Source organism: Siniperca chuatsi, linkage group LG7 (genome assembly GCF_020085105.1).
Source record: "Siniperca chuatsi isolate FFG_IHB_CAS linkage group LG7, ASM2008510v1, whole genome shotgun sequence".
Classification (NCBI taxonomy): domain Eukaryota; kingdom Metazoa; phylum Chordata; class Actinopteri; order Centrarchiformes; family Sinipercidae; genus Siniperca; species Siniperca chuatsi.
The window spans coordinates 14,200,812-14,215,762 of NC_058048.1; the positions used below are offsets into that span (position 1 = coordinate 14,200,812).

A 14,951-nucleotide genomic window follows, 5' to 3' on the forward strand; every position below is an offset into this window, starting at 1 on the left:
ACAAACAAATCTTCAAGAGCGTTAGTGCTTCATAAAGCACCAACACTTAATTCATCTCATTAGACAAGAGGTGGCAGCATTGTTCAACCATTAAGTGAACACATCTGAGAGGATGTGCAAAGGAGTTTTAGATGGAAGGTACTACACCCAGAACAGAACTCATTCATTCACTCACCCATAACCACCCAGTAGTGGCTTTTAGAAGGCATGGAAATGTCTATACACGACACACTGAAGCAGGATTACTCATTAAACCCTTATCTTTAATGCCTGCACTGAATCTATGACACTGTATGTTTTTTTCAATTGACAGAGAGTTAATCAGCATCTATTTTGATAATCGATTAATTGTTTTACAAGCAAAAATACCAAACAAATGTGAGAATTTGCTGCTTTTCTTTGTCTACTGTGATATTTAACAGAAAATTTGGGGGGTTCGAAATGTGTGTCGAAAAAAAACAAGGCTTTCAAAGATGTTACCTTGGGCTTTAGGAAATTGGAACAGGCATTTTTCACTATTTTCTGACCTCGGATAGACCAAAAGATTTATCAGTTAATCACGTAAACAAACAGCAGATTAATCAATAATGGGAATAATCATTAGTTGCAGCCCTATTTCTATTGCACTTATTTATCGCACAAGCAGATGTTGATACATAAAAAAATGGCATCAACATATTGGAAACCAAAAAGTTTTTATTCATCATCTTCTTCTGATACAAAAGTGTTTTTAAATAACAAACAAGTTTTAAAATTTGTCACTTTTTTACAAGGATAAATTAGCTATTTCTTTATAATACATTGATGACATCATCAAGACGAGTCTACACAAAGGAACAGTTAGACCTTAAAGGCTACGATCAGTGTTGGTGAACTGACCCCCCCCCAACACTGATTCATATATGGACTTTTATAAATCTGCACTACCATTGGTTCTCATAGGCCGTGGCACACACTCTCTCTGTTTCAAGGCACAACTATTCAGTGATTGTTTGGAAATGTCACCTGAAGCTCAGTGCGGTCATACGAGAGTAGATGGCCAAAACGTTAAGACAGTTTAAGAGGGAAACTGCATTAGCTCAGAGGGGGAGGTGGTCAAAGGTTAATTTAATTCACTTGAACTCAATGTAATGTTTGTTTAACTGGAAATTTAATAAGTGTGCCAAAGTATGCTGGTTTGAGAAACACTGGTTTTTCAGGGTTCTAGGTTTCACCAGAACCACTAAAAGTATCTTTGAATGCAATAAGGGTGATGTTACATTTAACATATTTCCCGGGGCAGCCCACACTTTGAAAATGATTTTCTGTCCCATTCTAAACATTAATTTAAAAAAATACCTGTGACAGGCTGTGTGAGGCACTATCTGGTTTCAGATGACACACAGGGGGGCAAAGCTCCAAATTATTCAAGCCCTTATACATTTAAATAGCCCAGAACCAAGATTTTCTTTAGTCTACTTAAATGTAGAAGGCATAATGTGACACACACCCCACGTATTATACATTCAAAGACTCACTGAAACGCAAGAGCTTTGCTAGATAGATTGTCAGGCAAATATACGGTACACAGGAGCGGTTGCAGAATTTGGTGAATGCAGCAGTAAGATGTGACGAGTCAGGACCAGGAATAACTTAATTAAAACTTATAGTACATTCTATAAGCAGTTATTGAGAGGGATTAAATGGTGGGAGATGCCTATTATCAACAAAATGCACCACTTGAGACCATGAATAGAAATCTCATCTCTTATCATCCATGAAATTCTGAAATGTAACGTACAATAATCTTTTCCAGGGACGACTTGATTGTCTGGGAAACGAGCCATGATGCAGCAGACAAGGATAAAGAGAAACAGGCAGGCTGTGGGCCAATGAGAGCATCAGACAGACAGACATACAGATATCCAGGCTGAACAGACACGCCAATTAATAGTGCCAATTTCATTGTGCTTCTGTGATGGCCTCATCAAACTGAAATGATTTAAACAGAAACTGAGAGAAACATGTAAACAGACTGAAAGGAGACAAAGTTAGGCCGATATGACCTCTTATTTCTGGTGTCTCTGATAGTGATCATAACTTGTTCATATATAAGCTGGTGGGTGAGATCCGTGGGAACTGATTCCTTCATGTGCGTATATCTGCATATATGTGCATGTGTCTGTGACAGCACTTTGTTATTGCATAATGTGTCTTTTGGCAAGTGATTGTCTAATAAGCTCTAATTCTTTAACCTGCCTCGGGTCCGATGTTTGAAAAAGAGGGCAGAGGGAATAATTTGATTTCCTGGATTTCATGGTAACTCAAGAGCATATTCAGTGCAGCATTTCCAAAAAGACAGCACACATCATTGGGAGTTAGCTGAGCTTCTCATAGACCACTGAGGTAAAACACACAGGCCTACATTTCCCAGATGCCTTACCGCTTCCACATTTATGGGTCCATAAAAGGCACAGCTGGGGGGCTCCCAGGATTCATTGCGGTATGACTTAATAGCTAACACAGACTTTACCTAAATGTACAAAACAGATTAAAAAAATAATCTCTCATTATGTTTCTCTGCTTTCACAATATTTAAGACAAGTGATCGTGAATTGACTTTTACTTATTTGAGCAATAAACCACATTAGTTATTTTTTCTGCAGCATTCATGATGAAAACTGACCAAACTCTCCATGTTTTAAAGGTAACCCTGACCCTTCCATCACTGCCGTCCCTGGTAATGCACCTGTGACAAGTGCAGACACTTCACATATTGTATATAATTATAGTGCATTATTACAGCTTAGAGCTGGTTTCCCAAAACATTCTGAGCAATAAAATCACCTTCTCTTTTATATTGTACAAAAGGTAATAATTTACAAAAATGTATAATAATGTTCAAATGTAAACACGTCACAGATTTACGGCCATATTTTATATGTTTTTATCAGATTTTACTTTTGGTCTGGTATTTAGTTTTTTATTTTCCAGTGTGGACATAAAAACCCACAGGAACTTGGTTGTCAGATGCTTTTGGGAAACATCAACCTACATCTGTGTAATGTCTGCACCAGGACCCTCCAGTGTAAAATTCAAAACTTCAAAAAGACCTTAAAAAGACCCAACATTATAAGGGTTACTGTATCCAGCAGGTTCAGTCTCTTCCGCTGAGGGCTCTGGAGAAAAGAGAGACAGAGAGGTAGACGTGGTGCTACACAGCTTATCGGTGTGTCTGGTCTGCATATTGATGCTTCTCTTCTGCCTTTCCCGTCTCTCTTTTTCCTTCATTTTTTGCTTTCTCTGTCTCTCTGGGCAAAGGAAGTCTAACAGAGGTAGAGAGGTTACTGTGGCTACTTATGTACGACCCGATCCTCCACTTTTCTCCCCCTTATCCCCTGTTAGAGGCACCGAGTCACTTAGAGGGGGATGAGACATGTTTACAGCCTCTCAGCGAGCTTTTATGATGCCATTACATCCAGTGGCTTCCTTGAGAAACTCTTGTTCCTGTGTCACATCTCCCTCATCTTTTTTCCTCTGACATCTCCATCTTTCGTTTGGCAGAGTGAGGTTCTGTAAGTGAGAGAGAAGCAGGTAGAAGTCCATTCCCGTCCGTTCTCTCTTTCTTTCTCCTCACACCACTGTCTCGTTGCCTTTCCCTGGTTTGATCCAGCCCTCGCCCGGTGCCCTCTTGCCCCCTCGGCTCGCCCTGCTGTCCCTGAGCAGGCGGGCAGAGCAGCGCTGCCAGGTGTGGAGGGTTTTTGCTGACCAGATCCACATGCCAGACGTGATTCCTACAAGCAGTGACATGAAGATTCGAAGCATCTCTGATACCACATATGAGTCCCGGGGGCTGGCCCTGAACTCCCCCCAGTGAGAGAGCTGGTAGAGGTAACAGCCAATGACGGTGGATGCTGGGACAGTGTAGAGAACAGAAAACACTCCGATCTTCACCATTAAACGCTCCAACTTGTCTGTTTTGGCACCATCTTTCTGGAGATTGGAGCGGATCTTGAAAAGAGCCACTAGGCCAGCACAGATAAACAGAGTGCCTGGGCAGCAGAAAGGAAAACAATAGTCATGTAAGGACCATCAGATAGAGAAAACACAAAATGACTTGTACGTGTTAAAGAATGAATGTGGGGTCTGAGTATATAATATATAGGTATAAGCACTATTTTTAGTAGAAAGAGGTCAAAATCCCATTCAAATACATACAATGATTGCACTATCATGTTGTAATTACCTATTAGAAGGTATGTTGCCAGTGGTGCCACCACAAAGCCCGTGAGCGCCTCCTGTTGCTGGTTGCCAACATAGCAGAGTCCGGTCAGGTCGTCTGCATCCACCAGCCTCATTATGAGGATGACGATGGTTTTGACGGCTGGGATGGCCCAGGCTGCTATGTGGAAGTAGGAGCTGTGCATTTCAATGGCCTCGTGGCCCCACTTCAGTCCAGCAGCCAAGAACCAAGTGAGGGTCAGAATCACCCACCTGACAGAGAGAGAGAGAGAGAATACTGCTCATACGTACATTTATCAGGTTGTTTTACTGAACTGGCATTCATTTTGGTTGAGAATAAAATCAAATGTTTCCTGGAAACAAGATGCTGAGGCAACATTGGGCTACTGTTTACTGCTAGAGTTGCTCAAAGCTTAACGTTGCCCTCTATATAACTAAAAAATCTGGCAGACACATATAGTCCTCCATTATAATTAGCTCATCATAATACCAGATAGTAATGAGTTACATAACAGAGGGTTGTGATCATGTTTTAGGAGAGAGTGAAGTCCTTGGGTTTTTCAGTCTGTTGCTCTTCCAAAAGGGAAGACAAACAGGAAAACGAGGGCAAAGTGAAAAGGAAGAAAAAGAGCTGTGACAGCAGTGCGTTTCCACTGCAACTGTAGTGCAGCACGCACTCCAAAAGTGCCTTTTTTTTCTTTTCTTTCTTTTTTTTTTTACAAAGGCTGCCTTTGTATGTGGAAATGAATCCATGTAGTACAGAGGTTATGAGACAGGATAGTTAGACTTAAAAAAAAACAAAAAAAAAACCAGGATGCAAGTCTCGTGTTCCAATTGTTCCACCAAAGTCCATTCACAACAGCTGATGACAATGGGACAAAGAGATGAAGGATTGATGTGGTAAAAAGTGTGTGTGTCTGTGTTTGCTTATACTAACCAGAGTGAGGAAGCCATGCCAAAGAAATAGAGCAGGAGGAACACTATGGCACATCCAGTGCTCTTTAACCCTTCTTGGACCAGAATTGGTACTGCGGTGGCATCCAGGTCACAGGAAACACGCTCCCTCCCCAGAGTCAACCGCACCTGCAGGAAAGGACAGAAAGTGATAGTGGAGAGAGAAAAAAGGGAAAGGAAAAAAACAAAGGGGTTAAAAAATGTTTATTGATCAAAGAAAGATGCAAAGTCACATAATCATAGTCTTTCTCATTACAAGCAGAGTGAAAATCTGACTTTTCCATTTAGATAAGCAGTACATGATTAAATCCTCTGTATTTAGTGATGAATAAAAACAACTATTGATAAAGTATATTATTATTATTTAATTACAGATTTAATATTTTGACTGATATCTGTATTTGCTTTGGTTTCTTGGCAGGGGAGCTTTTTTAAAAAAAAAAATTTTTATTAGTTTATTGGACAGGAATGAAGCTCATTGATCAAGAGGCAGAATAAAACTGTAAATGAGTAAAAGTTAACCTAGGGAAGGCACCCTGAAAACAGAATAAATCTCTATATCACATATCTATATATCCACATATCTTATAAATTCAAATAAACAACATAATAAATATGCACAGAATAGTCCATACTATATTAACCCATAGTAAATGAAAAACACATGAAAGGTAAGGAATGACAGGACCGATCAAGACAGACAAGACTACGTAAAATTTGTGTAAACTAGTTTTACTTATTGTTATATTTCACAGTTTTTTGATTGGGGGAGACTGAATAAAAAAGAACCAAACAATGGGACGATATAACACTGAATCCCCTACTTACCAGGTAAGCAACACTGTACAGATTACAGCACATAGATAGGAAGATGATGGGCCTTTCGGGATAGGAGAAGCGCTGTGAATCCAACAGAAACGTCAGGACAGTCAGAGTGGTCGACAGGAAGCACAGCACAGCCCACACCACCATCCACGCGTCTGTGAAGACTTTGGCCCCTCGTCGGTAGAGCCCGCTGTCATAGCCACACTGGAGAGTACAGCTTTCGGTCTGTTTTAACCAGGTATACTGGTCAGGTGCAGATCCCAGGGCCTGACACTCCTCCTGGTGGGGAGGATGGCGGACGGGCTGGTAGGGCGGGTCCTCGTCCCCGGGACCCTCCATGCACATGTGGTTGTGGTCGTTCTGAGGTGGGAAGAGGCTGCAGTTGAGCACCTGGAGAGGAGACATGATGGGAAATGGCATTTTGGTTGCTTATTAAGGCTGTGATATACTGTGAACAACATTTTGAGTTAATTTACATACATTTTCTGAGATTTTTTATTTTTTTAATTTGTCCTAAAAGAAAGCATTTCATCTTAATACTTTGGTTTCTTATAGACCATTGTCCACACCTTTCAACCACATCCTAAAGTTATATTTGTTAATATATGCAGGATGTTGTCGTGATGATGCCACTCACCTCAGGCCATATGAAGCCAAACTCGTGGAGCACTGGGAGGCATTTTCTCTTGACGGACAGACACATGCTACCACATGGACCAATGGGGATGGGAACTTTGTCTGTGCACATTGGCACATAGACTGAGCACAGGAAGAACTGGAGAAAAAAATGGGAGATAAAAGATGCAAGTTAAACATTTTGCTCTTAGTATGTTTTATAAAACTCTGCCGAGTGTTTATTCTGTAGTGAGATTTCATAGCACACAGTAAAGAGTGACAGCATAGCAAGTTTAAAGAGAAAGAAATTATACAAAAGTCATAAAATGAGTTTAGACTGATGATACTGCAAATGTGTTGAATTTACAATAATGTGTGTGTGTATTCAAATAAGAGCTCTTGTATTTTTTTTTATAGAGAGAAAAGAGAGAAACAAACATATTGAGTAGTGAAAAATTACAGTATACCAAAAACCAATTTCAACTTATAGAGACTAAAAGTGCAGTAAGAGTGCAACAGTTATCCAATACTACATCGTATTTCATTGCACTGCTGTGTTCCAGTTCTGTGAAGCAGAAGGTAAATCCCGTCAGTGGTGTAGTGCTTGTTAAAGAAGTGGAAACAGTGCTGTGACTACCCTGTGGGCCAATCTTTCTATATGTTACAACAGGATTACAGCTGGTAGGTGGCTACACCCTGTACTCCACATGTGGGTTCTCCATCTACCTGCATATACCACTCACTGCCCTGCTGCTTTCAATACATTGCATCACCTCTTCTAGCGGCGAGTCTCTATTTTCACTTCTAATTATAAAAAAAAACTCCACAATTTGAGTCAAAACACCATGGCCAACACTAACCTGCTCCAAGATTACACATACAATTCTGCATCTTTAAAAACAAATCTATGAATTTAACAACACTGAGCGCATGTGCCCTGTAATGCTCCATAATTCCCCCCTAATCCAAGGCTCAGTTTTCTCAGTCCCATGGTAAGGGTTTTGAAATAGATATCTAAGTCAGGGTTATAAAGATAGTGAACAGTCTGAAGTCACATTTGACTGTTTGAGGTGGTAGTCATGTGAGGGAAGAAGTACTCTGGGGTTACAATAGGTTGCAATTTTAAGTGATTTCATGCCTTTGCAGTGAAATCTGTTTGAAGCCAGAGTGTCAGGCTCATGATATGAAAATACACAGAAGCAGAAAGTACATTTCACTCGGCTACCTTCGGGTAAAGGAAACAAACATACCCTCCGGGAGCTTGGACAGGGCAGACTTTAAATACTAAAGCGTGGTGGGGTGGAGGGTTTGCTGCCATTTTTCATTTCAAAATATTTAATGGGCCACAATAAGAAATAAATGTTTTGGGCCTTGCAGCCTTGATCCAATGATAGAGGAAAACCCAGCTTGAAATCAGCCCTTGAACGGAGCCCAAATGAAACATGAATCCAAGAAGGGTGTCAAGGTTGAGAAATAAATACACACAGAAACATTATACAACTCTTACTTTCTGTGAGAATTGATTTGCTATGTAAACATGAAAATTGTGCATCTGGGCACCACGTTAATCGTGGGCTATAAAATTTACAACCATTAAATAAATCGCACAAGAATTACAGATATAGTCAGTGAGCTACTTTTCTGTTACATACCTACAGGCTAATAATGTTTCTACTTCTGTGAGGAAGTATGGGAGTTATCTGAGTAAGAGGGAACCCAATTTGTTACACTGTTCTCTGATCAGTATCTGGGTTGTAGCGCAGCTTTATCTCTGCAAATGCTGGCTGATCTGGAGACAGTATTAAGTTTCTCACCACAAATAAAGAATCTTTTATTCCCAAACTGAACCACAAGTATTGGAGTTGTCCTGAGTAATTTGCTGTTGGATTTAAATTCAATTTAAAAAAAGTTAAATTAACAGTGTGTGTGGAGGTTTTGTTTGTCTGATTGATTCAATTCACACAAAGTTTATAATAAAAGCATTAGATATGAAATTAGATGCAATACAATTTCTGATATTTCTCAAGGTGAATTATGCGTGCTTTACCAGTAACACATTCGGGGTGTTTTCCCCGACCGTTGGTAACCTGAGTGCTGTCACTTCACTGCTAAAAGCTGCTCCGGTTACTAGTCAGGAAGCCTCCCATTAGAGCAAATGTTAGGGGATACGTTTCCCTTTCCACCCTCTTTAGAGTGTGTGTGTGTGTGTGTGTGTGTGTGTGTGTCTGTGTATATGAGTGAGAGAGCGAGCGAGGGGAGGGGGGTTGTCAGCTAATCTTTTGGGACAATTTTCAGCTGGAGGAGGACAGTTTGGTTTTACACTGCAGTTGCTCCTTCTTCTGTTTGACTGTCTAACACACACGCCAGCTAATCTTTTGGGACAATTTTCAGCTGGAGGAGGACAGTTTGGTTTTACACTGCAGTTGCTCCTTCTTCTGTTTGACTGTCTAACACACACACACACACACACGCACACAAATGTCTCTTAAGCACTGTATTCATTTAGCTTGTCAAAAACACCTGTACACACACAAAGCACTAAAGCACTAAAACACACACAGTGATAAAAATCACACACATCTCCAGACTCCAACTTCCTTAAAATAATGACACAAAAGAGCACCTGGGAAACTGTTTGTTCTTTAGCAGTGCACATGTCCAGGTATGACCAATTGTGAGAAAAGTAATCTCTAAATAAAACGATTAGCCAGAATACACGTAATTTCAGAAAAAGTAAACTCCATTCATAAGCTCCACTTTGTTGGCATTTCCAAAAATGTGACCTCTGTTGTGTCACCAGTCTTTCCAATTATAATCTTAAGTAAAATCTTAGAGATGAGGGAGGGGGCCAATCTATTTTTTTCTTACATGGTGCATGAGGCAAACAAGCAGTATTTGTCTTGGGGACACTGAGGGCACCATTGTTAATGAGAAGACGGTACAGTATATAGCACTGAAGACTCAGCTGTTGCTGTGTGGGGCATGAACTCAGAATGTCAACAGAGGGGGCATTTTCATTGAAATTAGCATGACAGCCTGCATGGCAGGAAGGAAGGCAGGGACCCCTCCACTTATTTTAACTCTATGGGGGTCTGCCTATATTATGCTCCTCGTTATCACTGGCACCATCAGTCTGAACAGTTCACTGAATAGTCAACTACTGCTAGAAGCTCTCTGTCATGTGCTCCGCAACCACACTCTGTTCCCCTCTCTCTCTGCACACACACACGTAAATTTAGACTGTATCGCTATGCCTTTTTGAGTCCAGGATCAGTGTTCCTAAATGTGTGCATGTTACAGCTTCAGTGTCTGCTTTTAATAACACACTGTCTATTCTAATATCAGTATGTATTCAGTGTGTCTGACATCAGTCCAGTTACCTTGAGTTGGCTGGAGCAGCCGTACTGTATGAGCGGTGTGAACGTGGTCAGCTGCAGCTCGGCGTCCGACTGCAGCACGTTGCCGACCAGATTGGGCATCTTGGTGACGTTGTAACCGAGGCCCTGGCACATGCTGATCCGGATCGGGTCGCAGGTCATTTCCTCCACTTCGTCGCCGAAAGCGTGCACCACGCAGAGCGGACCGACCAGCCCGCACAAGACGAGCAAGGCTGCTCCGCCGAGCGACAACATCATCCCGGGCATGGTCACTCTGCCCTCTCTGTAAATGTTGGCACAGCTGATTTCTCCTCAAACACCAAGTTAGGTTTGGTCGCCCTGGAAACCGCAGCGCGAGTTTATAGTCCAGCCGGAGTGGAGCGCGTGTAGTCCATGCGTTTCGGAGGCTATAATATCCAACTCGGAGCCATTCAGTAGATTAAAACATCCAGAAAGCCGCAGTGAATCATTACGAGAGAGGTGCGTAATCAAAAGCGCGTGTTTTCAGTTAGAACAGTGCGTGCATCTGCAGTTTAAAAAAACAACCTACATTTGGATAAATCCCACAGTCCTTCTTGCGTTGTTTCCCGTTAAGAACTCCGTGTGGAGAAGCGCAGCGCAGCGACGAGATACAGCCGTCCGGTTTTGCGCGTACTGCCTGCGAGCGTCCAGCTCTAAACTTTATTGTGTCTGTGAGGAGAGACTGTTTTGCCAGTTCAGAGGAGAGCCCACCAATCCATGCGCGGGAGTTGGGTTTCCCCTGACCAACCCCTGACCGAGAGGGCGGGATCCAAGAGGCAAAATAGAAGAGCGAGCTGCTTCCTCTCCCCCTATCCCCTCTCCTTCTCTCTCATCTCCTTTCCTTCAGCATTTTCTCTTTTCCTGTGTCCTTGTTTCATTCCCTCTTTCATCCTTTTCTGTTCTTTCCTCACTGTGTTCCCTCTTCTCCCCCTGCAAAGAAAATCAGCGAGCATTCCCCATTTAATTCTGACAATATCCAGAACCTGTATTTATACTGGCTGATGTGGCTTACATATGTTTTTATTGGCTGTATTTTTAGAAAATAGGCATCCGAAAAGTGGCTTTTTCTGTGTGTGTGTGTGTGTGCGTGTGTTTTATTTTATATTTATAAGTCCCTAATGGTCTTTTAAGCCCGTCTGGAACTTCACCACAGGTTCCACTCTCCTTCTGTAAAGGCCCGTCAGCTCTAAGTGCTCATGACATTGTAATTGAAAGTAGGGCCTTAAGTGATGCTGAAGCATTGGAAATCTGTTTTGCATTGCAATGAATGCACATACTGGACAGGTTTTGTTTGCTCGTGGCACCCTGGGAGAAGACTTTTCTTTTACAGCATGAAACTAGCAGTGAAGAGTGTTGTTTTGGCTTTTCTGTCTTGTAAAAGTGGACTTGAGTGAGAAGGTGCTTGGATTTGTTGCAAATATTTCAGGAGGGGGAGAGCCTAAGGAATGCTTGATTTGTGTTTTCTTCCAAGTGAATTGCACAATTCTGACACTTTATGGGTCTGCCAGATGTATTACAAATTCCTGAACCCATATTCTAATGCCTCTTTGCCGTAAGAGTGATGTTTTATTTTATTTTAGTTACTATATTCAACTCAATCTACGTACAGTGACTACCTGTATCTACGTACGAGACAGTGAGTGAGGATTCTGAAATCAAATGATTTCTACATGTCCAGAGTCCAACTGCATGTCAGCATTATTTGCTTAAGTTTCGAGCCTTTGAAACAACTGAATTTGGGGGCGGGATCATTTGATATTCCATGCATGAGCCACACAAACACAATGAGGAAGTGCGGCTGGACCCCAAATATGTGCCTTTTTCATCTCAAGCCTATCTTTCTTCTTCTGCCCAAAGACACAAAACAGAGAAACACAAGGAGCCAACACAGAAGGATTTGGTGGCAGACAAGAACAATCCTATTCAAAGTTACATACCTCCTAAATTGTCTGTATAACTATTCTAATGGAATTAACCCAACAAACTATTTTGTGCATCTGTACTAATCCTTTCCATAGAATTCCTTAGCATTTCTGTACCTGGCATGTTTGAGTCAGGTATTTCTAGGGAGTTGCTGTTGATAAGAGACTCACATACACATACTTAAAACATGAAAATATCAGCAGCAGTCTGGTTGGCTGGTCTCATTGTGCTGCTATGTTTTCCCTCCTGGATTATACTGTGATGTTTAGGCGAATTCAGTGTGACAATTGATTGGCAGCAGCAATGACCTCTCCACCCAGCCAACCCCAACCCCAACACACACACACACACACACACACACACACACACACACACCATCCCCCTCTGCTTCTCTTTGGCTGAACCTGGGGTCAAGACCTGAAGTAATTAGCACTGAGCTGAAACAATAGAGTGTGCCCTGGAGCTGATGGTTATCAGGGGCGTGGTGTGTGTGTGTGTGTGTGTGTGTGTGTGTGTGTGTGTGTGTGTGTGTGTGTGTGTGTGTGTGTGTGTGTGTGTGTGTGTGTGTGTGTGCGCACATGCATGCAAGTGAATGAATGGCAACATGAAATGGAGAAAGCTTAGAACCTTGAAGTTCTTGTGTACATTTCAGCCAAGAGCAAAGGAGGGAAAAATGACCTGTGATACTTTTTTATGATCACAATGGCATCACTTTATCAGTTAGTTAATTAAGTCAATTAACTTTAACAGTAGATATAGAGAAGAGGAGTCAGGTAAGCAGAGAGAAAAAGGAGTGTGAGGTAAGGAGTTGCAGCAGCACATTATCAGCCCGAGCCACCAGCACACACCATCCACTCTGTTTACTTTCACAGTAGAGTGTGAATAGCAGGGATGAGCAGACAACGTGTTGGAATTGACAGACTAATGACCATCACACTGAGTGGATAATGACCACAGTTACTCTTTAAGCCATAAAACCACTGAGTTAATAATCCAACAGGCTTTCCCATTAAAATTGACATGTGGCTGGTAAGCGAAGAAGAGGGAACAGCAGGCTTTAAATCTGTTTGTGACTACATTTAAGGTCACAGATCAACACATGTCTTAAAAGTTGCAAATAAAGCTGATACGGTGCATGCGACTTGAATGGTACTTGCATCTCTGACTGTTCCTAATAAATTATTTTAGTACTTTGGTGCTGGTTTTCATGAATCCACAAGGAGTGTATTTTCTGACCATGCTACTTCTGTGCACAAATCGCTTTCTGACCAAACCAGCAATCAGCTGCAGGAAGGAGTCAGGCTGCCAATGTTCGGGTTAGTGCAAGCATAACATAAACATTTATGCTGACTAGTTAATTAATGGTGACTGTATGGAAAACAGTCTTTGCAGGCTGCAGCGGTGGGTCCTGGACACAGTAAGTATCCAATCAAAGTGTATTAAAAACATGATGTGGCTAGCGGGGAGTGGGAGGTTAAGGAGGGTTTAGGAATTTCAGCTGTGCATGTCACTGATGGCAGCGATTGAACCAACTACAATGATAATATGTTCATGTGTACAGTACTTCAAAACATTCCCTATCAGTTCTGCACATTCTTATGGATTTGTGTTGTTAGAACATAGAGGGCTGGTGCTTATTCAGATTATTAAACTAGATTGTAAAATTTAACACAAGACATGCAGTGTGATGTCTGTGTGAGAGTTTGTTTTGCAGTCCAGCGAGGCTGATTTCCACCACTGTAGGCCAAGCAAAAATAGTCAGGGCTTTCTAATTATCTATGCTACACAGTTTCCTCAAACACAACATTCATGTGATTCTCTTTGCGTGTTGATGCCAACAGACAGGACTCAATGGTGTGGTTTTCCTTCCCAAATTACCCACCCTTGCTAACATTTTGATGGTTTAATGCTTAAGAGCCCTGCCTTTGGAAGGACATGTGCCCTGGCTGGCCTGGGATCAAACCTTCCCCACAGTCTTAACTTCCCTAATCCCTACTCTGCAACACTGCCACCTTTGTTACCTCCACAATAACACAAAATACACGTGCAGAATTATAGGTACCACATAAGGTAGACTGGCTGGGCAAATATAATAAGTGAACAGCATCTTTTATTGTTCAATTCAGCTTTAGTCTTCTGTTATAAAGGGATGATGTAGGGAGAAGGGGCAAGTTAAAGACTTATTAATGTCTTGACAGAGTTTTGGGATTAATGTCATCAGTCGATCCTGAAATTAGACCTTGTTGGAATTCCCTCAACTCTTATATCTGTGTCTACTTAATAACACCTGCTGTCGTCTTTGCTCAAAAAGACAGCCTCAGTTGGTGTAACTGCTGGCTTAAAATGGATGCACCAATGTTGACACATTGATTAATGATTATTAATATGGTCTCACTTAAGCAGACAGCTATCATGCTCTGTGATGCTAAAATCAGATACAGCGCTGATATGGGCAGGGACGGCATCTGTCCCAAATGATTTAATACCAGCTGTTCAAAATGTATTTCGATTAAGTTGCTAACTTCCTCTCTCTTTGGCACTGCTGTGACTATTTAATGTCACGTATTAATTTTGTTTGACTCGTTGTTTAATGGAATAAAAACAAATCACCAAAAATTGCGAGGGTATATTGCTTTTGTCACATCAACATTCTCGAGTTAAAATTTTGTCTAAAGATGAGGAAAAATCTACTACTTTGTTTCACTTGAAACACCATTAGATAAATTCAGTGCAAGGTTTTGAAGGGACAGAGTCAAAGTGCAACTCAAAGTGCAACTCAAAGTTCTCTTAAGTAAGAGTACACGGCCCCTTCTTCTTTTTAAATGAATATATAAACATGTTAGGTTGACCACAGCCCTGTTAAGGCCAACTTGGTCTTGCTGTGGGAATGTAACCATTCTAACCTTTCAGCTTGGCAGGCAGATTGAAAGGTAGTACTCCAAGGACAGAAAGAGAAACACAAGTGTGTATCAGTCACCAGATAGCATCTTATGGCTCGATGCCCAATCCCTCAGT

At 41.5% G+C, this 14,951-nt stretch overlaps 1 protein-coding gene across 1 annotated transcript; it reads right to left on the reverse strand.

Annotated features, from left to right (window-relative positions):
- Positions 1-676: 676 nt before the first annotated feature.
- On the reverse strand, positions 677-10,723 carry fzd4 (frizzled class receptor 4). Its single transcript, XM_044203543.1, has 6 exons — positions 9,996-10,723; positions 6,638-6,775; positions 6,004-6,390; positions 5,159-5,304; positions 4,226-4,473; positions 677-4,031 (listed from the first exon to the last, which is right to left on the reverse strand). Exons 1-6 carry the CDS (start codon positions 10,257-10,259, stop codon positions 3,613-3,615), a joined length of 1,602 nt encoding a protein of 533 aa, XP_044059478.1. The 5' UTR covers positions 10,260-10,723; the 3' UTR covers positions 677-3,612.
- Between the last annotated feature and the right edge of the window lie 4,228 nt (positions 10,724-14,951).